This window comes from Leptosomus discolor, chromosome 7, assembly GCF_034619465.1.
Source record: "Leptosomus discolor isolate bLepDis1 chromosome 7, bLepDis1.hap2, whole genome shotgun sequence".
NCBI classification, from domain to species: domain Eukaryota; kingdom Metazoa; phylum Chordata; class Aves; order Leptosomiformes; family Leptosomidae; genus Leptosomus; species Leptosomus discolor.
In genome coordinates, this window is record NC_141397.1 from 52,199,110 (window position 1) to 52,225,636 (window position 26,527).

The 26,527-nt window shown below is 48.7% G+C and overlaps 1 protein-coding gene across 1 annotated transcript in view; it reads right to left on the reverse strand.

Moving 5' to 3' along the window:
- The window catches only part of LOC104343184 (IgGFc-binding protein-like), an 82,540-nt gene that overhangs the window by 12,524 nt on the left and 43,489 nt on the right, over positions 1–26,527 (reverse strand). The window contains exons 61-86 of the mRNA XM_086468594.1: positions 26,273–26,422; positions 25,412–25,668; positions 25,224–25,308; positions 24,708–24,791; positions 24,322–24,408; positions 23,711–23,952; positions 23,333–23,616; positions 22,946–23,223; positions 22,049–22,647; positions 21,105–21,669; positions 20,754–20,953; positions 20,272–20,652; positions 19,623–19,909; positions 18,692–18,963; positions 11,835–11,927; positions 10,173–10,420; positions 9,723–9,900; positions 7,755–7,863; positions 7,157–7,251; positions 6,357–6,533; positions 4,211–4,413; positions 3,669–3,813; positions 2,686–2,927; positions 1,866–2,030; positions 1,284–1,408; positions 268–536 (exon numbers count right to left, since the gene is read on the reverse strand). Of these exons, the coding sequence (XP_086324720.1) occupies positions 268–536; positions 1,284–1,408; positions 1,866–2,030; positions 2,686–2,927; positions 3,669–3,813; positions 4,211–4,413; positions 6,357–6,533; positions 7,157–7,251; positions 7,755–7,863; positions 9,723–9,900; positions 10,173–10,420; positions 11,835–11,927; positions 18,692–18,963; positions 19,623–19,909; positions 20,272–20,652; positions 20,754–20,953; positions 21,105–21,669; positions 22,049–22,647; positions 22,946–23,223; positions 23,333–23,616; positions 23,711–23,952; positions 24,322–24,408; positions 24,708–24,791; positions 25,224–25,308; positions 25,412–25,668; positions 26,273–26,422 (5,820 nt within the window). The remainder of the gene's footprint in view (positions 1–267; positions 537–1,283; positions 1,409–1,865; positions 2,031–2,685; positions 2,928–3,668; positions 3,814–4,210; positions 4,414–6,356; positions 6,534–7,156; positions 7,252–7,754; positions 7,864–9,722; positions 9,901–10,172; positions 10,421–11,834; positions 11,928–18,691; positions 18,964–19,622; positions 19,910–20,271; positions 20,653–20,753; positions 20,954–21,104; positions 21,670–22,048; positions 22,648–22,945; positions 23,224–23,332; positions 23,617–23,710; positions 23,953–24,321; positions 24,409–24,707; positions 24,792–25,223; positions 25,309–25,411; positions 25,669–26,272; positions 26,423–26,527) is intronic.

A 26,527-nucleotide genomic window follows, 5' to 3' on the forward strand; every position in this document is an offset into this window, starting at 1 on the left:
TCTCATGGCACTCATTTAGCTATAAAGTCATTCTAACTCCACATTGCTATCCATAACTTGTCTAGTCCTGAGTTATCACTGGGTTTAGCTCAACCTGAACACAGTTCAGTACAACAGTGGAGTCATAAAATCATAATACTAGAATTGCATTTTTTGAGAATTTGGGTTTAATTTTCTTTTGCATAACTTGTTCACCTAATACTGCTAGTTTGTTTTCATGCTATTAGCCATCCAAGTTTCATTTTTTTCACTTGCTTGTGCACTTACGACAGAATGTGCTATTCTTCCATTTAATGGCAATTCCGTGGTTCCTGCAGATGTCCACATAGACTTGAACTATGTCACAGAGAGTGGACTTCATGCCATCATACCGGCACATGTCATAGATGCAGATCTGTATGAAGTCTTCAGGCTTGACTAGATTATGACATGCTTTGAATTTGTCTGATTTTAGGACATTGCACTGGCTTTCAATGTCTGGTTTATTCTCAGCAGTGCAAGAAGGAGCATCATCTTCTCTTAAGTCTGGTAAACAACTGCATGAAAGCACAGACACAGCTGCATTTAAGGTTCAAAGGCATATATAAGACAGAGACTGATACTGAAAAGTTTATTTCTACTGAAAGCTATTAAACAAATAACGCTGGGGACTACGGTCTTCTTTCTGTCTATGAGTGAAGGATTAAGCAGAATTAGACCTGCCTGGTGATAACCATGATGTGTCTGACCCTCATTACTCTCAGTGAATTTGACCCCGACTAGAGGATTGACTTCTCAGCTTGACCTCCTGTCTCGTCACTGCAAACTCGTGTGGTCTGTACTCTTGGCTGACCCTGGCTTCCACACTTGTGCCTGCCCTGCTTGCCTTGCTCAGGTAGTATGGGATGGGCCCTGACTGGTGAGGCCACTGCGGTCTTGGCTGTGTTATCACACTTGGATCCTTGTCCCTTAGGGAGCAGCTGGCCCTCACTGTTCCCCAACACCATCATCCTGTTCTAGGTCATTTCAGTATAAAATAAACAGAGATTATGTCCACACTGTGGACTGTCCTGAAGCCTAATTCCCCAAGTGTGTATGTAGATCAGTAGAATGGCTGTGGTTTCCCTCTGGCCTGTGCAGTGGTCTCCTGTCGTGATGGCTTTTGTTTTTTGAGCTTCAAATTTAAATCCAGAAAAGTCTCATATACACTACTTGTATGTTATGACGTAGCAAACAGTCAAAACTATTGAAAGGAGACTGTTTCCTGAAGGAAAATGGAAGGTATGAAAAGAAGTTACATTTACCCTTCATCACTGTCTTCCTCTACTTTCCAGCTGTTTCCAAACTGTGTGACACTGACAAGTGTACCATTGGGCAGGGACAGGTCATCTTCATGATTATCATTGAAGTTACCACACATGCCATGTACCTGCAAATGAACAAGAACCATGTTCTAAGCGCAATCTGTTCTACATCAGCTTCCCCAATAACTTCTTATTCACTGCCTATGAAATGATGTGACCAAATCACCACCAGCAACTGATCTTGTACCAGACACTTCAGACATACTCACTAGTGTCTGACTGCACCCATGGAGAAATAAAATAGAAACTGCAGTAAGTCTGTGGTTCCCTAAGGCTTCAAGGCATTTTATTCTATAAGCTGGATATTTTCCCTTAGCCAGGTCATTTTCTTTAACTACCCCCTTGGAACATGTGCAAATTGTTGTGAAGATAAAAAAATAGAAAGGAAAAAAAATTACATGTGTTACAATACGGCCACAAAGAAAGATGCAATAGCAAAACAAAGGAATAAAACAGATTAAAAGTAAATGCACAAAGCAGTAGTTTTGAAACAGTGCCAGATGTTTACATACTAAATCTTACCTTTGAGAAATAAGACTGTGGGAGGGTGATTTCCAGACGGTGATTGCCGTCATATTTCACTGTCACACCAAAGTCAGTTTCCACTACTATAAATCTGCCAACGTTTCCAATGGACACACCTCTCAAACGGTTCTCCACTGGAGTGGAGACTCTCTGATTGTTCAGCTGGAGAGACATGTCATTTGTCAGTATGGACATTGTTCCATGAAAGCTATTCTGCTCACAGTCTAAATTCCTTGCAGTGCTGAAGATTTCTCGACAATGGTTTTAGCTCCTTTACATTTCTACCATTGCATATTCCATCTATGGTTTGCAGGAATCAGCCTTTTAGCTGAGGAGATCTGGGCAAGACTCACAGCATGTGCCTTTAACAGGGAGCTGGGAAGACGCCAAGCTCTTACCCACCCATAGGCTGGATTCCCTGTCTCCAGTAATGCCATGGATCCCTGTGCTATTCTAGACCTATAAAGTATGACTTGCTTTTCCTCTGCTCTTGTTAGCTAGCTATAGGTGATTGGGTTGACAACAGCTGTTGTAGTGGTGAGCCCCATTCTTTAGTTCAGGCAACAATTCTCCAATCTGGAAGCTCTGCATTCCATCTCCAAGATACAGCCAGTAGAACAGTAAACCCAATGCAGAAGTCTTGGAAACTAGTGAGAAATGTTATTTCCCCATAATATCAAGGTAATGGCGGTGCCCACAAGTATTAAGCATAAGCGTACATACTCCTTAGAAGATATGAAGATCCTTTTTCTTACAGCTGCTGTACTGAGCTAATTTTCAGATACTTGTTGCCAGAATAAAGAGCACCACCACCTACCAGGACTCCTTGGCTTTTCTGAAGGGTGATTCGTACACCATACACATCTATGTAGACTTCTTTCAGGTATGTGGCCCCTCTTAGTCCTCTGTCTTCATTCTTGCCAAGGATGGTTATAGGAATGATACTGTTGGTGTTGACAACCTCAACCAAGGTGTAGGTGCAGGTACCCACAAAAGTGTACATCATTCCATCAAAAGTGAAATAATGGGGATCTCCTGCCACTTGACATGTTGCTTGGCCTGAAGGTGAAAAAATGATCTAAGAACTTTGGACTGGATTTCACCGCAGACTCAGCTGACCAAAGAGGTTTGTGTTAGTGCAGTAATCAAATCCTGATCATTATCGTGTTGGCAGACCTTCACAGAGGTACCTCAGGTTCATTCCAATGTCTGGAAATAAGACATTTCCAGAAAGTACCTCCTAAATTTAATTTGCAAATTATGTTCAAACTGGCAACTTGGCCACAAATGAACCTCTTTATACATTTCTATGTATATATGTATTTCTATTGTAGCTGTCCTTTATGGTAGTTGAGGGTAATACTTAGCTATATTAAAATAAAAAATTATATGTATAAACATAGATGTGATCATAAAAGTAAATAAATTTGCATCTATATACTTAGATACTTAATTCACATTCCATCACCCAGGCTTTCAGAAATACAGTTTTCAATTTTTCCCAAATTTAGAACTTGCAGCACTGGTGATGTGGGACTTGAATTTGTATTAAGACAAAAAGAACCCAAATGTCCTTGCAAGATTTTGGGCAGCATCAGTTTTTGTTGATATCCACTACAACAGAAGGGGATCTGTGCTTGCAAGATAGATCATCGTGTCTTTTCAACTCTTAGCACTGTCAGCAGTCAGTTGGGACTTCTTTGCCATCACATATGAAAAGACATTTATAATAAAGCTAGAAGGAGAAGAAGGATCTAATTATGGAATTGACATTGAGAGCCATTTTCAGGCAGGACTTACCATTGGAATGACAGCCTAGCACACCATCCTGAATACTGCATTCCTCGTGGACTCCACACTCCCAGGAAGTGCATACAATGGTGTTATTAGTGTTGCAGGTGCAGCGTTCAGTGCAGGGGTAACTGGTGAACCAGCTCTCATCCAGCTGAGCAGAAAAAAGAGTGTAGAAGTATATATTATAAGATAAATTGGAAGTTAATACCGTAAGGGACAATCAAATTATCAGTATTTGAATGTGCATGATATATGATCATTTGGGCAATTGTAGACACACAGCTCATAGATTTCTGTGCAACCTGCTGTAAGGTCTTTAGGAGGGGGGTTGGACTAGATGATCTCCAGAGGTCCCTTCCAACCCCTACCATTCTGTGATTCCTTGATTAAGAAGGCTGGCAAAGTGAGTTTATTTTGTTATTACCAATGGTGTAAATAATAATTGTGTTAGTGTTATTAACATTTTTCTCTCTCATGATGATAAAGAATGAGATCCCCTATTCGTTCTGTGTTTTTTTTTTTTTCTTTAAATGTTGGAGGTAACTTGCCTGGTGATACTGGTTTTTTCCATCAACACAACCACAGCTGCTTTCTGGCACGCATTTTTCTCCACTCAAAACATAGCCTTCCTTACAGAAGCAACCTTCCACTGGTAAGGTACTGCAGGAATCAACTGCTGAGATGTTCAAGCAGGTAGAGGGACACCTAGTACCACAGCTCTTGTAGATGCTGCCTCCAGGACAGTACATTGCTAGAGAGAAAAAGAAAAATAATATCACTCAAAAGGGCAAAATCATGATAAAAGTTTTCCTGATGCTTTCACTGTTTGCTCCTGAAAATATACAAAATTGCTGTTAGAAAGTCTGACACTGGTGAGTGCTGTGTGCAAAGGTTTTTCTTGCCATGCAAGATGGGTGGCTTTTGGTAGAAGTGCATAAGACAGGTGGGCCACCCTGCACTTCACCTTACAAAGGAAGTCAAACATTGCAGGCTCGCTTTGAGGGTAGGTCTGATGTGATCATACAGGACTAATTGTGCTTGGTTCATTAAACCTTTTTCTGGAGGTTTAAAGACATAAAGGCACTCCATTAAGGGAATAGAAGAATCTCTTCACGTACCAGCTGATATTACTGTAGTAACTATTTGAACACCTGCCATTTATTTAAAAATAAAATGAAAAATCAGACTCTGTCTTTCACTGAGACCCCTTGAGGAAAATACATTATACTGTCACATTCCTCCTGCTCATGGTACAATTGGGTTTCTGTCACTCAAAGCATGCTCCCTGGGGAAGACATTACTTTTTAAAGAAATCGTGAAGCATTTATCCATTTTTGTCATCTGAAAAAAATCGCAAAAACTGTTTCTGGCTAGATGCTGTGATAAATCACTACATATGAGTCTCATTTACTTCTATCCCCGCAGCAGGATCTCAGTCCTGTCAGGCAATTACAACCAACATCTCCAGTCATCTAGCCAGAGCACCTGCTCTTTGCCAGGTTTTTAATTGAGTTTTTATTTGAATTACTGATGGAGGGAGCACTTGAGAGTCAATCCTCTTAATGTGACTGAGTCTTCTCTATCACTATAATCAAGCCATAGATATTTAGGTCCTGGGCTATGGCCTCAGACTATGGAGTCTGGATGTCCACAGCCTTGATCTGATTTGAAGGCTTAGAAGCTCATTTCTTTCTCTGTCTTCTTTTTATATATGAATTCTCTGTGCTCTGTCCTCCCAGGGCTGACTTACTGGGTGCTTTAAAGCCATTCTAAAGTCACAGTAATTCTTTTTCCAAACTGAGCAGCTCCTAGAATCTCTCATTTTTTTTTTATGTTTTAGTTTCAATGCAGAGCTAATTGTTGATCACAGGCAAAAAAAAAAAAAAAGAAAATAAAAAGAAGAAAAAAGGTAATACAGTGGTAACTGGTATAATAAAAATTAGTGTAAAAGACAAAAAAACATAGAGAAAAATGATGATTTATTTCAGCATGGTTGACCTTTAGAAGACTTTTTCTCTCCAGGTGTGTACTTTGTGCTTATAAAGGCCCTCTAGAAGATGTCTGCACAGTGCTTCATAAAATTGACACCAGTGGAACCCCTGGAAAGCTTTATTCTAAGAAATATGAGTTCATTATATGAGATTTCCCATAAGGTCATTCTGAAGAGAATTAATTGGGAGATAAGTGAAAATACTTGGTTTCTTTGCTTTATAGAGAAATACTTGTAAATTTCCCAGAAACAGCTGTTTCTTAAGGTATCTTCTTAAACTACTTTTTTTAACCAAAAGCCATCAATAAGCGTTTGTGTATGGAGGACTACCAGCTCCACTTACACTGAGGATGGTAGATTTTCAGTGGAGCAAAGCAACAGTTATTTCCCCAATGCAGAAGCTCACTTAAGATACAGCTGAATCAAACTTTTCCAAGAAACTAACAGTAAATCGAGAAACTAATACTAAATTATTAAAACTTTAAGGATTAGACTTACATGTATCCAAATGTTCTTGAAAATTAGTATTTTATACAAATTATGGAATGGAACTGAAACTGAAGCAGGCTCAGGACATGACAAAAGACAGACTATACTCAAAACATCACATAAAATGAAATAACTTGCATGAAAAAGGTAGAGGAGAATGTGCATACTTTTGAAGTTTAAATCCAGAATATATATTTATAAGTCACAGCACTCACGGCAAAGAGTAGCATTCCTCCACTCTATGCATATCCCAGCACTGATACATGACTCAGCATAGGCCTGTAGTCCGTAGCATAAGGATGTTGCCTGTCCATCAGTGAAGCACATGTCGTAAACACAATTTTCAAAGAAATTCTCTGGAGGCACTTTCGTATGACAATCTTTAAAGATTCCTGTGTAAATCAAGAAAGATATGTAGAAGGAAAGAAAAAAAAATGGGAATTATAAGACCGCCACCACCATCTATCTTCTGTCACGGCAAATGTATTGCGAGTGCTCCAGGCTAACTTTGTTTACTAAGTTAAACCAACACTTGAAACTGAGTATGCACAGTGAGACTTGGCCCTCTGGAACAGGCTTTCTTCTTTTTGCATGATCGATAAAACATACCTTACATAAATTAAGAGTTTCTGGCTAGGCAGGACACTAATTCTAGACAACTGCAGGGGCTGTCCAATGCAGGGAACATGTACAGAATTTCAGATAAAGTATCTGTAATACATGCAATGACAGTGCCCTACAAACTATTTCTTTTAGCAAGCAGAGTGCAAGACACTATAAAGCAAAGAGCAGCTACGGCTCCCTGCGCACATTCTTAGATAATCTTGGACATACTAGCACTGTCTGAACGGTTGACATATCCTGAACAAGCACCTGTGAGTTTCTTGTTGGCCATTCACACTGGAGGTTCTACGTGCTTGCAATGTGAGCTCAGAACAATGGACTATATAGCTTGTGTTGCCTCCTCTCTAAAGAGCTCCATCACATGGCTCACAGAGAACTACCAACATACTACCTGTTGGGTCTGTGATCATGCCACATGCTGTGTTCTTCTTTGCTTCACTCTCCAGCACAGGATCACATTGCTCTTCAGAAGTCCCGCTGGAACATCTGGGGAAAACAAGCAAAATCAAATGTGTGTTTCACATCTCTTACTATCAGATTTTCAGTGGAAGATTAACTCATGCCCTGCACAACAGGGTGTTTTTTATTACAGTCACAAGACTTTATCCAGCTTCTTTGAAAAGCTGATGTCAGCCCTGTCACTGAATGGACTCCCTTTTTTTGATGCCTTCTGGGCTATTCAAAGGCTTATTCTTAGCTGAAAAAAGAAGAGCTATGGGAGCCAATCAGTTGTGTTTTCTAATCAGGGAACTGGACTGAAGTCCTATCCTCCCTCACACTCAGCAGATAGTTCCTGCTTTTGAAAACAAGACTTAAAGGACACAAGCCCTCTTCTCATTCCCTGTTTAATGTAAAGGGGCAGCTCCCTACTTCTAATGGGCAGTTGGAAGATGTAAAATGGTACTGGATGACAAAGCCAGTGAGTGGATGGATATTTGATTTATTGAGTTTGATTAGCAAATGCCATATGATTAAATGAATATACATACATGGTGTTATTCTCAGGCACAAGCCAGCTTTGTCCAAGATCAGTGGAACCACTTGCAAAGTCACCATTGGGCTTTATGTTGTCATCATTTGGATCACCGTTATAATTACCTGTGAGGGTAAAAAGAAATTTAGGGGGCACATGAAGTTCACATCTGTAAAACAAACCTAGGTTTCAGGCTGTAAAATAAACTACAGTTAACTAGGGACAGTGTATATACAACATCGATATGTACCAGGCAAAATAAGAAGAGCTCAATTGGCTTTTAGACTTTGATCAATGGCAAGAGCTGTTGTTCAGAGACTTGTGGGCTTGAAGCAAGAACTGTAAGTTCTTATGCAACTAGATCACACTGCATACAAGAAAGAATTGCTTAGCTAAAAAAAAAAACCCTATTCATTTCCTTGGATCTTACCTGTAGAATGTTGGACTAAAAATCAAATGGCGTTATTCGCACCGTTATATTCTTAGGTAGATTTCTTGAATTGAAAGGGTGAAAAACCCATGGAGAGATAATTGAACTAGGAAATTTCAAATTATCCAAATCAAAGAATAATCAGAAACTCACAAGACAAGCAACTCTTGTAATTTCTACAGTCCCATTTCCATCCTGAAGTACATTTCATATAATCACCTGGATTTCAGAATGTTGTTCCAACTAAACCTGCTCAGGTTCAGGCATTAGCAACACTGCTGATGAAAATTAGTCACTACTAATTCCAGCAAGTTCCTACTCTCATTAGCTACATAATCCACCTGTGGTTTATTTATTTTGCTATGCTATTGCAACAGAATTTATTATAGAACACAGTAGAATGCACCCTTTGTGCCTGGTCTTTCTCACAGGACTCAAAGGCCTCTATGTTTTGCATCATAAAATCATGGAATTGTTTGGGTTGGAAGGGACCTTAAAGATCATCTCGTCCAACCCACTGCCATGGACAGGGACAGGGACACCTTCCACTAGACCAGGTTGCTCAAAGGCCCATCCAGCCTGGGCTTGAACACTCTCAGGGAGGGGGCAGCCACAGCTGCTCTGGGCAACCTGTTCCAGTGTCTCACCTCCCTCACAGTACAGAACTTCTTCCTAATATCTAATCCAAATCTCCCGTCTTTCAGTTTGAAACCGTTACCCTTCTTCTTATCACTACACTCCTTGATGAAGAATGTGTCCCCATCTTGTATCATACATAGCATTTAATATTTTGTGGTACTTGAATTTTGGAAATAAATTATGAGGTTTTTTTCTTATTCAAGTCTGTCAGCTCAGGATTATCCATATTGGATCCTTGCATCACTTTGGTTTTTATGTAGACACTGCATATCTTAGCTGGAATAAAAAGTAGGTAAAAATAAGCCTTTGTAGTCTAATTTTTCTTTCTTTTTCTTCTATTTCTTCTTTTGTTTTTTCTTCTTTGATCATGTAAACATGATCATTCAGGTTGTATAAATATCTCCTAACACAGCACAGGAAAACAGCATCAGGAAAGCTTGAGGATGTTGACAGTAAGCTATTCTGAAGATTACTCTCTGCTGTGGAAACAGCCTCAAGTTTTTATGATTCATGAAAAGAGGTGGTATAGCATTCCTCACACCCAACAAAAGACAAATACATCAGAATGTAAATAACAGAAACATGTATTTCTAGAATTCTTGAGTGGATACATGCAAATCATTACTTTTCCTAAATTTAAACTGTAGAACTGAAGTGAGGTTTTTCATTTGGCTAAAAATGTTATTTGTAGTTATGCCTCAAACCATTCCAAATGGATATCACGTTACCAGGAACTTTGCAAGTAACATTCTTATAAACTGAAAAATTCTATCAAGTTTTCTTCACTGCTGTAAATTCTGGTCCATTTGACAAGGACTAGTTGTGTATAGAATAAGTATGACATGCTAAGAAAAAAAGTTTAAGTAAGCACCAGCCTCCACAACTCACTAAAAAGTGTCTAAGCCTACAACTTACCACAGAGGCCACAGAGCAGACCATGGTAATTAGAGGGCACAGAGACTTCTGCATAGTGATTTCCATCGTATATCACCCACAGTCCAAAGTCAGTTTCCAAGAGAATATATCCACCACTGCTTTGAATACTGATCTTCTTTTCAATAAATACAGGCAGGTTCATTCTGCTGCCATTCACCTGTACAGCAAGTTGTAAAAGTTAGTGTATGGCTGCTGGGACTCCTACAACTACCAGCAGCTAGAATGGATTAGTGAAAGACAGGATTTTGTGCACAATGGAACTGGAAGTAATTAAAGAACACTTCATCTAAGCAAATTTGTTGGACATCTCATTAGAAGAGATACATTTAACTAACAAAAAGAGAAAGTTTGATATAAACTCTACAGAGAAAATATTTCATTATCTGCATGTCAGTTAAAAATATGTCTTTTAAACAAGTATTTTCTTACGTTCACTTTCTTGTTTTTCAGCAAAGAAATCTGGTTGCCATAGACTTCCACTTGCACTGACTTCACGTAAGAGACTTTGGTGTTGGCTCCTCTGTGCTCATTCATTGTGGACACATCAAAGTATGGAAGCCTCTCAGAGACGTTGCACACTTTGGAGAGGGTGTAAGTGCAATTTCCCATGAAATTATGAACTCTGTGGTCAAAAGTGTTATAATGTGGATCCCCAGAGGCACTGCAGGAAGCACGGCCTGGGAAGAAAGACAGACAGATTAATTCCTTCTGAATCTCTACCAGACTTCTGCAGTTACTTTGTTCCCACTTTGTTTGTTTGTTTTACTTTGTAATTGCTGCTCAGATATGACAGTGATGGCATCAGTTAAGAACATTCCAAAGCCCAACCCACCCTTCTGTCCTTGGATTCATAAAGAATCCATACTCTTGTGTATCAGAAATCTGTGCTAGATATTGAGAAACAAATATAAGCCAAAATCTTTGATATTAAAAAAAGCTTTGTTATTAAGACACCATTGTAGAAAGTGAGCAGTGAGTTTTTAGTGTCCATGTCTAAAAGGTTATTTCTGACCAAATAGGAAGAATTTACTCAAAAACTTTACAGGGTTGGTTAGCCAGAAAGGACCAATGCACTACCAGCTGTCTGGGCTACTGTACGCACATCTATTATGGAATTACTATTGAACATCACGAGACTTTACATACTTTTAAAAAATATTGAAATTAATTAGCCAGTGACAATATGTACAGCTAGAGGTACACAGCATGTGTGCATTTGTGTGTGTGAGCTGGGTAAGGTTTTGAGTACTAATAAGAAATTCCTATTTTCAACAAAAAATAATTCCCATTAAATATTAGCAGAGTTGAGCTTGCAGGTGCTTTCTGATGTTTACCAACAACAACAAAAAATAATGAAAACAGGTCTTTAGCTATTTTCCACTTTTCAATGACATGTTACAAAAATAGCTACACATATGGTTGTGTCTACATGTCAACCTTAACTGCTTAGAAACAACTAAAACTCCAGAAACCACATACATAATTTTTGAAAAAACTGCAGAAGACATCCAAAATGACTAGGTGAGCTAGCACTCTCTTGTACTTAACAAGTTGACACATGGAGAAGACAGTGCTCAAAATCAGAGGAAAGAAGCAGTTAAAACTTATCTAAACTGACATCTCAGTGTATTCCATAAGCATTAAAATAATAATAACCACAATGACTCAGTCTTTTCCACCACAATATAATTCAATTATATCCAAAATAAACAAAAGATTTGGAAGGTAAATTAAATTTAAAATACTACAAACAATAATGTCTGTATAACAGAAGAAACCTTGCCATTGGAAAGGGTAATTTAAATATTCACAGGCATAGCAATAGAGGGTATGTGAGATAACTACCAGGCAGCTGGTCTACTGTTACCTAAAACAACAACACTGTGGCAAAGAGACACAAGACAGGACTTACCCAGTCACTACTCAGAAAGAGTCCAAGCACTGAAGGACTGCCCCAACAGTGTGAATGGGTAAGCAAGGAAAAGGTCTGACTTTCCAGTGTAAAAATTGTCACTTGGATGTGGGACCCACATTAAGAAAACTGAGCACTTATGACAGGCAGCAAAAGATAGGGAGAGGAAATTACAGTACCTGAGCTCAGTGTGGGTCTTGGAGGTGATGGCGTGCGTGGGGGCTGTGTTGTAGGGCCCGGCAAGGGGATCGTGGGTTTCGATATAGATGGACCTAGCACAAGAGAGAGTTAGTGGAGATCTGCACCAACACAAGAGATTTGTTGCAAGCAGCTGGCCCACCCTTCCGAAACACCCAACACCGTGACCCAAAAGGCCCAGGCCAGGGATCGCACAGTGACTCCTCAGTAAAAACCCCAGCACTCAGGTGCTCTCCCCCCAGCATAGCTGGAGATAGAAGGAGACACGCATCCCTTTCGCTATAGACACTCCAATGCATGGTCATGGACTTTGGAGCAAGCAAAATGAACAGTTTCAACGAAGAGTGGATGAAGGGAGCGAGCATGAGAGTACCTGAGGTCGGTGTGGGTCTTGGTGTAGGCAGAGGCCGTGTTGTGGTGGTCGGCGAGATGGTCCCGGGTTCCGCGGTTGCTGGACCTAGCACAAGAGAGAGTTGGAGGGGATCTTTGCGAACATGGGAGATTTGTTGCAGGAGGCTGGCCCATGCTTCCCCAACAGCCAACACTGCGACCAAGAAGGCCCGGGGCAGGGATCGCACAGTGAATCCTTAGAAAAAACTGCAGCGCTCAGGTATTCTCCCAGCAGTACAGCTGGAGGTAGAAGGAGGCACGCATCCCCTTTACTATAGACATTCCGACGCTTGGTCATGGGCTTTGGAGGAAGCAAAATGAAGATTTTCAACAAAGAGCAGAAGATGGCAACAGGACATGGCAGTACCTGAGGTCGGTGTGGGTCTTGGTGTAGGTGGAGGCCATGTTGTGGTGGTCTTCAAGCTGGTCCTGGGTTCTGTGGTTGTTGGACCTAGCATAAGAGAGAGAGGAGACCTGCACCAACACAGGAGGTTTGATGCAGGCAGCTGGCCCACCCTTCCGAAACACCCAACACCGTGACCCAAAAGGCCCAGGCCAGGGATCGCACAGTGACTCCTCAGTAAAAACCCCAGCACTCAGGTGCTCTCCCACCAGCATAGCTGGAGATAGAAGGAGACACGCATCCCCTTCACTATAGACACTCCAATGCATGGTCATGGACTTTGGAGCAAGCAAAATGAAGAGTTTCAATGAAGAGTGGATGAAGGGAGCGAGCATGAGAGTACCTGAGGTCGGTGTGGGTCTTGGTGTAGGCGAAGGCCGTGTTGTAGTGGTCGGCAAGATGGTCCCGGGTTCCGCGGTTGCTGGACCTAGCACAAGAGAGAGTTAGAGGGGATCTTTGCGAACATGGGAGATTTGTTGCAGGAGGCTGGCCCATGCTTCCCCAACAGCCAACACTGTGACCAAGAAGGCCCGGGGCAGGGATCGCACAGTGAATCCTTAGGAAAAACTGCAGCGCTCAGGTACTCTCCCAGCAGTACAGCTGGAGGTAGAAGGAGACACGCATCCCCTTTACTATAGGCACTCCGACTCTTGGTCATGGGCTTTGGAGGAAGCAAAATGAAGATTTTCAACAAAGAGCAGAAGATGGCAACAGGACATGGCAGTACCTGAGGTTGGTGTGGGTCTTGGTGTAGGTGGAGGCCGTGTTGTGGTGGTCTTCAAGGTGGTCCTGGGTTCTGTGGTTGCTGGACCTAGCGTAAGAGAGAGAGGAGACCTGCACCAACACAGGAGGTTTGATGCAGGCAGCTGGCCCACCCTTCCGAAACACCCAACACCGTGACCCAAAAGGCCCAGGCCAGGGATCGCACAGTGACTCCTCAGTAAAAACCCCAGCACTCAGGTGCTCTCCCACCAGCATAGCTGGAGATAGAAGGAGACATGCATCCCTTTCGCTATAGACACTCCAATGCATGGTCATGGACTTTGGAGCAAGCAAAATGAACAGTTTCAACGAAGAGTGGATAAAGGGAGCGAGCATGAGAGTACCTGAGGTCGGTGTGGGTCTTGGTGTAGGCGGAGGCCGTGTTGTGGTGATTGACAATGTGGTCCCGGGTTCTGCAGTTGCTGGACCTAGCACAAGAGAGAGTTAGAGGGGATCTTTGCGAACATGGGAGATTTGTTGCAGGAGGCTGGCCCATGCTTCCCCAACAGCCAACACCGTGACCAAGAAGGCCCGAGGCAGGGATCGCACAGTGAATCCTTAGGAAAAACTGCAGCGCTCAGGTATTCTCCCAGCAGTACAGCTGGAGGCAGAAGGAGACACGCATCCCTTTCGCTATAGACACTCCAATGCATGGTCATGGACTTTGGAGCAAGCAAAATGAACAGTTTCAACGAAGAGTGGATAAAGGGAGCGAGCATGAGGTACCTGAGGTCGGTGTGGGTCTTGGTGTAGGCGGAGGCCGTGTTGTGGTGGTTGACAATGTGGTCCCGGGTTCTGCAGTTGCTGGACCTAGCACAAGAGAGAGTTAGAGGGGATCTTTGCGAACATGGGAGATTTGTTGCAGGAGGCTGGCCCATGCTTCCCCAACAGCCAACACTGTGTCCAAGAAGGCCCGAGGCAGGGATCGCACAGTGAATCCTTAGGAAAAACTGCAGCGCTCAGGTATTCTCCCAGCAGTACAGCTGGAGGCAGAAGGAGACACGCATCCCCTTCACTATAGACACTCTGATGCTTGGTCATGGGCTTTGGAGGAAGCAAAATGAAGAGTTTCAATGAAGAGTGGATGAAGGGAGCGAGCATGAGAGTACCTGAGGTCGGTGTGGGTCTTGGTGTAGGCGGAGGCCGTGTTGTGGTGGTTGACAATGTGGTCCCGGGTTCCGCGGTTGCTGGACCTAGCACAAGAGAGAGTTAGAGGGGATCATTGCCAACATAGGAGATTTGTTGCAGGCAGCTGGCCCATGCTTCCCCAAGAGCCAACACTGTGACCAAGAAGGCCCGGGGCAGGAATCGCACAGTGAATCCTTAGAAAAAACTGCAGCGCTCAGGTACTCTCCCAGCAGTACAGCTGGAGGTAGAAGGAGACACGCATCCCCTTTACTATAGACACTCCGACGCTTGGTCATGGACTTTGGAGCAAGCAAAATGAAGATTTTCAACAAAGAGCAGAAGATGGCAACAGGACATGGCAGTACCTGAGGTCGGTGTGGGTCTTGGTGTAGGTGGAGGCCGTGTTGTGGTGGTCTTCAAGGTGGTCCTGGGTTCTGTGGTTGCTGGACCTAGCGTAAGAGAGAGAGGAGACCTGCACCAACACAGGAGGTTTGATGCAGGCAGCTGGCCCACCCTTCCGAAACACCCAACACCGTGACCCAAAAGGCCCAGGCCAGGGATTGCACAGTGACTCCTCAGTAAAAACCCCAGCACTCAGGTGCTCTCCCACCAGCATAGCTGGAGATAGAAGGAGACACGCATCCCTTTCGCTATAGACACTCCAATGCATGGTCATGGACTTTGGAGCAAGCAAAATGAACAGTTTCAACGAAGAGTGGATAAAGGGAGCGAGCATGAGAGTACCTGAGGTCGGTGTGGGTCTTGGTGTAGGCGGAGGCCGTGTTGTGGTGGTTGACAATGTGGTCCTGGGTTCTGCAGTTGCTGGACCTAGCACAAGAGAGAGTTAGAGGGGATCTTTGTCAACATGGGAGATTTGTTGCAGGAGGCTGGCCCATGCTTCCCCAACAGCCAACAACGTGACCAAGAAGGCCCGAGGCAGGGATCGCACAGTGAATCCTTAGGAAAAACTGCAGCGCTCAGGTATTCTCCCAGCAGTACAGCTGGAGGCAGAAGGAGACACGCATCCCCTTCACTATAGACACTCTGATGCTTGGTCATGGGCTTTGGATAAAGCAAAATGAAGATTTTCAATGAAGAGTGGATGAAGGGAGCGAGCATGAGAGTACCTGAGGTCGGTGTGGGTCTTGGTGTAGGCGGAGGCCGTGTTGTGGTGGTCGGCAAGGCGGTCCCGGGTTCTGCGGTTGCTGGACCTAGCACAAGAGAGAGTTAGAGGGGATCATTGCCAACATAGGAGATTTGTTGCAGGCAGCTGGCCCATGCTTCCCCAACACCCAACACCGTGACCAAGAAGGCCCGAGGCAGGGATCGCACAGTGAATCCTTAGAAAAAACTGCAGCGCTCAGGTATTCTCCCAGCAGTACAGCTGGAGGTAGAAGGAGACACGCATCCCCTTTACTATAGACACTCCGACGCTTGGTCATGGGCTTTGGAGGAAGCAAAATGAAGATTTTCAACAAAGAGCAGAAGATGGCAACAGGACATGGCAGTACCTGAGGTCGGTGTGGGTCTTGGTGTAGGTGGAGGCCGTGTTGTGGTGGTCTTCAAGGTGGTCCTGGGTTCTGTGGTTGCTGGACCTAGCGTAAGAGAGAGAGGAGACCTGCACCAACACAGGAGGTTTGATGCAGGCAGCTGGCCCACCCTTCCGAAACACCCAACACCGTGACCTAAAAGGCCCAGGCCAGGGATCGCACAGTGACTCCTCAGTAAAAACCCCAGCACTCAGGTGCTCTCCCACCGGCACAGCTGGAGATAGAAGGAGACACGCATCCCCTTCGCTATAGACACTTCGACGCTTGGTCATGGGCTTTGGAGGAAGCAAAATGAACAGTTTCAACAAAGAGTAGAAGATGGGGGCGAGCATGAGAGTACCTGAGCTTGGTGTGGGTTCTGGTGTGGGTGGAGGCCGTGTTGTGGTGGTCGGCAAGGCGGTCCCGGGTTCTGCCGTTGACGGACGTAGCACAAGAGAGGGTTAGAGGGGATCATTGCCAACATGGGAGATTTGTTGCAGGCAGCTGGCCCACGCTTCCCCAACAGCCAACACCGTGACCAAGAAGGCCCGGGGCAGGGATCGCAGAGTGACATCTCAGAAAGCGCCCTGCCCCTCACGGGCTCTGCCACCAGCAGGGCTGGGTGATAAAAGCACGTTAGGCTCTTCTGTACCTACGGTCTGTGTCTTGGCTGTGGGCCATGTAACACATGAACTTAATAGTGACTGCCAGCAGGGCCAGTGCTCCAGTCTCTCAGAGGGAAGACTGTTTGGGCACAGGCTGCATCACTGCCCTACAGGGCACTGCAAAGACAACCTGTGCTCCTGCACCTAGCACAGCCTGCCACCTCAGTTAGTGACCTCTCTCAAGCCGCACTTCCCCAAGCCAAGCCTTGTACCTGGACAGGATCCCTTTTCAATGGACAGATCATCCAACGCTACGTCGCTCCGGACATCTTCACCCCATTCTCCCTCGAGGACAATCTAAGGGAAGGGATAGTTCCCAGCATTAGCTCCAGACGCAGGTGCAAAGTGCCATTAGAAAGCAGTGCTCATCTCAGATGACAGTGAGAGCCTGTGCCCTTACCTGCATGTTTCCTGTGCTGTGCACCGTGACCTCTCCCAGGTTCCATCTGTCCCCGTGGTTCCCAACGCGGCTCCAGACCAGCTCTAGGTCTTCGTCCGTAGCCACGTACACCCGCAGGGCCATGGTTTCAGCCGCTCCGTACATGTGATACCAGAAGCGGAAGCAGTACGGTCCTGCTGAACTGCACAGCGGACTGACCAGATGAGCCGCAAAGCCAGGGAGGGCATTGCTCCCTTGCAGGTAGATGTAGTAGCCATCTGAAACAAAGTGTGAGCTGTCACACATCATCAAATGTAGACAAAGCAGCCAGGGACAACCCAAGAACAATCCTGGGAGCACCCCTGCTGCAGTTCAAGGCAGGCAAAAAGAGGGGAGAGCAAAGACAGGTCCTTTGCTAGCCACAACCCTCCCCAGTCCTGAGTCCACCTATGAACCGTGCTCTCTGAGCCCTGGCAGCTCTATGGCTTGGACTGGGCAACAGCGCCACCTCCAAACCATTGCCACAATCCTCCCACGGCTCTGCAGCTTTGGGGCCCACTCATTGTTGGCTTCTGGAGAAGCCAGCATCTCCTGAAAGAGAGCCATTCCTGTTCCCTTGAGACAGCCAGGTCATCAAGCATTGCATTACATTCCCCCTTGCACGGCAGGCCCTTGCCTGCCCTGCAGGTGCCACGGACTGATTCCCAGGGCTGGAAATCTTCCTAAAGGAAGGCTCTGGCTCTGCGGGAGGCTGCCACAGCATCTCTGGACTAAGGCCAGGAAACATATGGCCTGTATTTGCTGTCAGAAGAGGTTTGTCGTCATCTTCCCAGGGGCACGCCTCTGCCTGAAGGACTGTGGTGTACTCATTGCTGTTCCTACCTCCCGTTGTGTGGTCAAAGGAGGGGCCGGTGTTCTGCGTGGGCGTTGGCCCCTTGTTCCTTGTCCAGTCAATGCTGCTGTAATCTGCCTGGACCCACTCACAGAAGTCGTTGTCGAACGTGCAGGCAAAATTGCAGTCTGTTGAGGGAGCTGGGTACGGTGCAGAAAGGAAAGCAGAGTTTCTAGAGTGAGGGCGGCACCACCTTTTCCCCGGGTCCCACAGGGCACACCTACATCCCTGGCATGCTCATGGCCAGGTGAGGATGGCCAAGCAAGTGGAAATGCATGAGCCGAGAGCCTAGCGCAGCCAGTAAGACACAGGGATGGGAGGCAACAGTGCCTGTGCTTGTCCCAGGTGCTGGCAAAGTTGTTGTATGTGGAGGCCATGTTGAGGTGTCTGGCAAGGGGGCCAAGGTGTACAGTGGCAAGGAGCTGCTGAGTGTACAGTGAAACAGAGGTGGAGAAGGTGCGTTGCATAATGGGGATTTGTTCCCAAACGGGGATGTTGCCCCTTCCCAAACACCCCCACACCACGGCAAAAGGAGTGCAGGACAGGAATTCCACAGTATCCCTGTCACAAAGAATCTCTTCACCCTAGGGCTGGCCCACCAGAGCGGTTAGGTGACACATGGGGAAAGCTTCGCCATAGCTGTCCCGTTCCTTGAGTGTGGGCCACAAAGGAGACCAACAGAACACTTACCACAGCCAGTGCCAGCACTCCAGTCTCCCAGAGCCACACCCGCCTGAGCACAGACTGTGGCATAGGCCCCCAGGTCATTGCAGAGCTGCTCCGTGCTGCCACCCGTGGCACACTGGTCATAGACGCAGCTCTCAAAGTACGTCTTGGGCGGCAGAACTGCGTGGCATGGCTGGAAGGGGCCACCGAGTTGTGTGAGGATTGCACACTGCTTGTTAGCTGCCTCCTCCTCAGAGGGGGAGCAGGACGCAGGAGGGCTGATGGCCGGGTCACACCTACAAAGCAGACAGCCAGCCCTGAGCTCACAGTGTCCTGTGGGCCCTGGGCACACCGTTTCCTGACCTCCTCCCCAACCAAAACCTCAGCCTCTGGAGTCCAGACCCTCGCTAAGACGAGGCACCCACCGCTGTCACTTCCAACATGGCCCACAGTCACCCTTCCCCCCTGTGGCCTCAGGTGGAGAGAAACAAAACGCTGAGGAGTCAGCTGCAATCCCAACAGCTTGGGAAAAGCATCATGCCAAGTGAAGACGCAGCGTGTGGAATGGGATGGCAGGGCCCTGCACAGAGGTCACTGAGGACCCCAGAGCAGAGTGCCTATGGGGAGAGAGGACCATGCACCCTGACTGCATGGAGGGGCCTGGACACCGCCACAAGCAAGCCAGCCTTGAGGGGAAAGGGGAATAGCCAGACGTCTGGCACCCGTTTGCAGACAGGACATCCCAACGTGGGTGGAGCAGAGAGGTGAGATGCAAGACCGATACGTCTGCTGCGGTGGAGCCTCTACGTGCTCTCACACGCTTTCCCACAACTGCCTGCCTTCTCTCCCTTGCCTCATGCCTGACATTACCCACCCTCCCTCCTTATGCCCCTCATGGCTCCCTTCTCCCACGCTGCCTTTTTTCCGTCATCTACGCAACAGAACAAGGACTCACGGCCACTCGTCGTCTGGCACCATCCAGCTGGCTCCAAAGTCATTGAAGTCGGGCACGACAACCCCATCGGGTCGCATGAAGTCATCCTGCTGGCTCCCAGTGTACGTCCCACACAGCCCACACAGCTTGCCCTTGTGCTTCTCAGACACCTTCACTAGGAGCTCATGGTCCCCGTTGAACTGCAGCTGCAAGCCCATCTTGGTAGAAACCCACACGTAGGAGCCATTCAGGGAAACGGTCACACCGGGGGCAGGAGAAGCAGGCAGGGAGGCCGGAGCGTCGTTGATCTGAACGGGGGAGAGAGAGGGAGACAGAAGCATAAAGAGATGCCCTCCACTGACAGGTCGCAGTTCTTCACTGTGATGGTGCCAGGGCCCAGTGGCTCGGAAGCACTGATGGCGTGCGGAGTCCTGCCCAGGCCTACAGAACAGCAGTGAATCTACATGCGGCACACCGAAAGCTCAGGAAAACAAGCCGAAAAACTGTTGCTGCACGGGCAGCCATATCTGCCCCGCTCAGAGCCTCGCCGCGCTCTTCTGTGAGCACGCCAGCAGACTGAGGCAATATCAAGCTCTCGCTGGGGACAGAGTGGTACTTAATGGTGCCTAGGGCATCTGTTGTTCCCAGGTGTAAAAATGAGGGGCCTTACGTAGACCGCCTTGTTCTTGCGCAGCGCAATGTGGAGGCCTTCCATGGACAGTGCCACAGAGTCCAGAGCTGTCCAGCTCTGGCTGCCACGATGTTTGTTGCGGGTGGTGACAATGAACCCAAGGGAGGAGTTGCCGCAGCCTGTCACCACCGTGTAGTTGCAGGAGCCCTGGAAGTGGTGAAGCTTCCCGTCGAAGGTGCTGTAATGCGGGTCGCCGTAGATGTGGCAGAGAGCAGTGCTGGCTGGGTAACAGCCCCTCTGGCCGTTCTGGATCTTGCAGACCTCGTCCTCACCACAGGCCAACGCAGAGCAAACCATCTGGCCGTTGGCTTCACACCGGCACTGCCGAGTGCAGTTCTCACTCACAGAGTACTCGCCTTCCTGCAAGCAGAGAAATACCAAACGTCAACGTATCAGGCAGGAAAGTAGAGGCAAGGGAGTGCCCTGGGAGGGGTACAAGCCAGGGCAGGGTTTTCACTCACGCTGTAGTAGTTGCCCTCAAAGAGGCAGCCACAGCGGGCCTCAGGCACACAGCTGTCTCCGCTGAGGAGGAAGCCAGAGGCACACGCACAGCCCTCCACGCAGGGCTTGGAGCAGTTCTGCGGGGCTTGTCGGTCCACACAGGTGGCAGGACAGGCAGTCATGCAAGGATCATAGTAGCTGTTGGTGGGGCACAGCAGGGCTGCAATGGGAAGGGAACAATCAGGACCAGCAAGCCTTCAAGGAAGGACGACCTTCTGGGAAAGGGAAGACCAAAAACTGGCTTTGGCCAGAGGTTCTGAGCACAGGGAGCGGCACGTTTCCCTGCTGGCAACGGCAAGGTGGGTACTCACGGCAGAAGGTGGCATTCCTCCAGGGAAGAAGAGTCACGCCGGCTGCCTGGCATGCATCAGCGTAGGCCTCCAGAGCAGCACACAGGACCTCGTGGCCACCGTTCAGGGCACAAAGGTCATAGAAGCAGGTCTCAAAGTAGCTCTGGGGATTGATCACGGCATGGCAGCTCTCAAAAGAGCCAGGCCTGGCAGTCAGCATGCCACAGAACTGGTCCGATTGGTAGAGCTTCTCCTCTTCTGCACTGCAGGGTGGGGAGGGGACGGGGACACCACAAGAGGCGTCACTGTCTGGGACCTGCCAGCTCTCCCCCAGCGCGTTGGAGTCTGCGGCTTGCTGCCCGTTGGGCATCATGTAGTCGTCCTCTCTCCGGTTGTTGAAGTTCCCGCACATGCCGCAGGTCAGGTTGAAGTAGGTGGTGGGCACCTTCACCTCCACCGAGTGGTCAGTGTCGTAGGACACTCTGAGGCCGAAGTCTGTCTCGAGGACGATGTAGCGGCCGCTCCCGCTCACCGTGATGGCACCTCCCGCTGCGCTCACTGGCAAGGTCTGGCGCACACTGTTCACCTAGGGCAGACACACAGCAATGGGCCCTGGCCTTGCCCTTGGCCTCCCTGGGGTCTGCAGCCCCAGCGAAATCAGCTGTCAGGCCAGGCACGGCAAACCGGAGCCCGTCATGCCCTCACACCCAGATGCCCCTGTGGCTTGCAGAGCCGTGTCTCTGTTCCGTGCTCTGCAGGGGCCTGTGTTCAACAAGGGCCACATTCCCCGTTTGCCTCTTCCTTCTCCAGCCCCTCTGGAAAGGAAGAAAAAAGCAACCCAGTGGCGTCAGGGGAACCCACCTGGGCCTGGGACAACGGACGTATCTGGTACATGCCAGGCCCTGCCAAGAAAAGCCAGCCCCGCCTTGCGGCCACGCCACGCTCGTGCCAGCCCCGCTGCCTACCAGCACTTGGCTCTTCTCCTTCTTGACAATGGCAATGCGCTCTCCGTACACCTCAACCAGGACTTCGCGCACATAGGACACTCGGGTGTTCCCACGATGCTCGTTCTTGGCCTCAACGTTGAAGTAGGGCAGGGAGGTGGTGTTGGAGCACACTTTGGCCAGGGTGTAGGTGCAGTTGCCCATGAAGTTGTGCGTCACCTTGTCAAAGGTGTTGTAGTGAGGGTCACCGTGGACGTGGCAGATGCCGTAAGATTGTTCCAGGCACACAGGTTTCCCATCCTGCACCCCGCAGTACTGTCCCGCAGGGCACGAGGCACTGGAGCACTGGACTTTGCTTCCCCGCGCGGGACAAGTGCACTTTGAGGAGCAGGTGTTGTCCGTCCAGAACTCTGAGCCCACGGGGTAGTGCTGCCCGTTGTGCCAGCACCCGCACTGCTGGCTGGGCACGCATCGGTTGTTGTAGAGCAGGTACCCGCTGTCGCACACACAGCCCTCCACGCACGGCAGGCTGCAGGTAGCAGGAGCCATTGGGTCAAAACACGTGGCAGGGCAGGCTGCAGCACAGGGCTCGTAGTGACTGTTGGCTGGACAGGCGATGGCTGCCGAGACAGAAGACACGGCCATTACTTGGAGAACATAATACTTGTTTGTGCTGTATTTTTTCCTTTGAGAAATTAAGAGCCTGTATTTTCTCCGTGGTCTGCTTGCCTCCACGGGTATTGTAAGTCATAACTGATCAAATGAAACAGAAAACGGCACCTCTAATACTGCGAATGCAACTGTCTGTAAATCCCCATGGCACATAATAAAAATATTCCTCAGTCCCCACCCCACTTTTTCGTTCCTGTTTTGTGTTTTCCCAAGAGTAACGGTCCGTGGTACCATGCGTGGACTTACGGCAGAAGGTTGCATTCCTCCACACAGGTATCTTGACACCAAGCGACTGGCAGGCATCCGCGTAGGACTGCAAGCTCCTGCACAGGGCCTCGCGGTCCAGCTCCAGCTCACACAGGTCATAAAGGCAGGTGTCAAAGTAGTCGTTGGGGCTCAGCACAGTGTGGCACATGTGAAACGGGCCGCTGGTGTCAGTGAGGATCCCGCAGAAGTGGCTGCTGGCAATGACTTGTTTGTCTGTCTCATTGCAGGCTGGGGTGGGGAGTGGTCCGGCTGAGCAGCTGTGGAAAGATGGCGAGAAGGGCCCTTGGGTCACCCGTGGGCTTCTCCTGGTGCCTCCCCCTCCCCTTGCCCAACACGTCCCCCCACCTGCTGGGGACACACACCCACCTGCTGTCGTTGGACACCTGCCAGCTGTTGCCCAAGCTGGTGGAGTCTGGCTCCAGCACCCCTTCTGGGTTCAGGAAGTCATCTGCTGCCATCCCGTTGTAGTTCCCACACATGCCACAAACCTTCTGCCCAAAGGTGCTTGGAAGCGTCACCTCCACCCGATGGCTCCCATCAAACCTCACTCTCAAGCCAAAGTCTGTTGTGACCACAGTGTAGAACCCGCTGGATGAGACCTGCACGCCCGCGGATGGGGCGCAGGGCAGGACCTCTGCCACCCCGTTGACCTGGAAGGACGGAAACCCAGTCAGGTTTGGAGCAACCCATTTGTCACGACCCTCTGCTCTTGCACAGCCCCACCGCCTCACCCCTCGTGCTTACCGTCACCACTCCGCCCTTCCCCAGCCTTATCCGCTGGCCAGCCACATCGACATCCACGTATCGGACATAGGACACACGAGTGTTGCCTCCCCTGTGCTCATTGGCCGCTTCCACATTGAAGTAGGGCAGCGAGCTGTTGCTCTCGCACAGCTTGGAGAGGGTGTAGGTGCAGGTGCCCATGAAGTGATGTAGCTGCTTGTCGAACGTGTGGTAGTGAGGGTCTCCTTCCACCACACAGGTCCCTGACAGTGGAAAGACCAGAGGAAATGTTCAGTTAAGCACTTCCTGCCACCTCTTCTCCCCAGCCAACCTTGCACAAAGAGCATCAGTCCCATGACTGGTCTACCGCTTTTACCAAGAGACAGAGTTACTGGAGAATTATGTCAAGACAGAGTTACTTCTTCAAGGCATCCGATTCAAACATCCTCAAACACTTAAACGCCAGAAGTACAGGTGGCCCACCCCAAACCTCAGACAGTGGGTAGCATTCAATGTGTGTCCGAATACAGCAGGAAACGGACAAGGCAAATAACATCCCTCCAATGCAAATGCTCTGTGTATCCACTTTGGGTCTTGAAGATGACTCAAAACACTACCAATAATAGCAGCACCTGAGGTTGGCCCAGGTGTTGGTGTTGTACATGTTGGCTGCATTGTGTTGTCTGGCAGTGGAGTCGAGGGTGTAGTAGTAAGTGGAACTACGGAGAGACCGAGGTAGAAGTGGTCAGTGCCAACATGGGAGATTGGTTGCAGGCAGCTGGCCCAGCCTTCCCAAACCCCCAGCACCGTGACCGGAAAGGCCCAGGCCAGGGATCGCACAGTGACTCCTCAGCAAAAACCCCAGCACTCAGGTGCTCTCCCACCGGCACAGCTGGAGATAGAAGGAGACACGCATCCCCTTCGCTATAGACACTTCGACGCTTGGTCATGGGCTTTGGAGGAAGCAAAATGAACAGTTTCAACAAAGAGTAGAAGATGGGGGCGAGCATGAGAGTACCTGAGCTTGGTGTGGGTTCTGGTGTGGGTGGAGGCCGTGTTGTGGTGGTCGGCAAGGCGGTCCCGGGTTCTGCCGTTGACGGACGTAGCACAAGAGAGGGTTAGAGGGGATCATTGCCAACATGGGAGATTTGTTGCAGGCAGCTGGCCCACGCTTCCCCAACAGCCAACACCGTGACCAAGAAGGCCCGGGGCAGGGATCGCAGAGTGACATCTCAGAAAGCGCCCTGCCCCTCACGGGCTCTGCCACCAGCAGGGCTGGGTGATAAAAGCACGTTAGGCTCTTCTGTACCTACGGTCAGTGTCTTGGCTGTGGGCCATGTAACACATGAACTTAATAGTGACTGCCAGCAGGGCCAGTGCTCCAGTCTCTCAGAGGGAAGACTGTTTGGGCACAGGCTGCATCACTGCCCTACAGGGCACTGCAAAGACAACCTGTGCTCCTGCACCTAGCACAGCCTGCCACCTCAGTTAGTGACCTCTCTCAAGCCGCACTTCCCCAAGCCAAGCCTTGTACCTGGACAGGATCCCTTTTCAATGGACAGATCATCCAACGCTACGTCGCTCCGGACATCTTCACCCCATTCTCCCTTGAGGACAATCTAAGGGAAGGGATAGTTCCCAGCATTAGCTCCAGACGCAGGTGCAAAGGGCCATTAGAAAGCAGCGCTCATCTCAGATGACAGTGAGAGCCTGTGCCCTTACCTGCATGTTTCCTGTGCTGTGCACCGTGACCTCTCCCAGGTTCCATCTGTCCCCGTGGTTCCCAACGCGGCTCCAGACCAGCTCTAGGTCTTCGTCCGTAGCCACGTACACCCGCAGGGCCATGGTTTCAGCCGCTCCGTACATGTGATACCAGAAGCGGAAGCAGTACGGTCCTGCTGAACTGCACAGCGGACTGACCAGATGAGCCGCAAAGCCAGGGAGGGCATTGCTCCCTTGCAGGTAGATGTAGTAGCCATCTGAAACAAAGTGTGAGCTGTCACACATCATCAAATGTAGACAAAGCAGCCAGGGACAACCCAAGAACAATCCTGGGAGCACCCCTGCTGCAGTTCAAGGCAGGCAAAAAGAGGGGAGAGCAAAGACAGGTCCTTTGCTAGCCACAACCCTCCCCAGTCCTGAGTCCACCTATGAACCGTGCTCTCTGAGCCCTGGCAGCTCTATGGCTTGGACTGGGCAACAGCGCCACCTCCAAACCATTGCCACAATCCTCCCATGGCTCTGCAGCTTTGGGGCCCACTCATTGTTGGCTTCTGGAGAAGCCAGCATCTCCTGAAAGAGAGCCATTCCTGTTCCCTTGAGACAGCCAGGTCATCAAGCATTGCATTACATTCCCCCTTGCACGGCAGGCCCTTGCCTGCCCTGCAGGTGCCACGGACTGATTCCCAGGGCTGGAAATCTTCCTAAAGGAAGGCTCTGGCTCTGCGGGAGGCTGCCACAGCATCTCTGGACTAAGGCCAGGAAACATATGGCCTGTATTTGCTGTCAGAAGAGGTTTGTCGTCATCTTCCCAGGGGCACGCCTCTGCCTGAAGGACTGTGGTGTACTCATTGCTGTTCCTACCTCCCGTTGTGTGGTCAAAGGAGGGGCCGGTGTTCTGCGTGGGCGTTGGCCCCTTGTTCCTTGTCCAGTCAATGCTGCTGTAATCTGCCTGGACCCACTCACAGAAGTCGTTGTCGAACGTGCAGGCAAAATTGCAGTCTGTTGAGGGAGCTGGGTACGGTGCAGAAAGGAAAGCAGAGTTTCTAGAGTGAGGGCGGCACCACCTTTTCCCCGGGTCCCACAGGGCACACCTACATCCCTGGCATGCTCATGGCC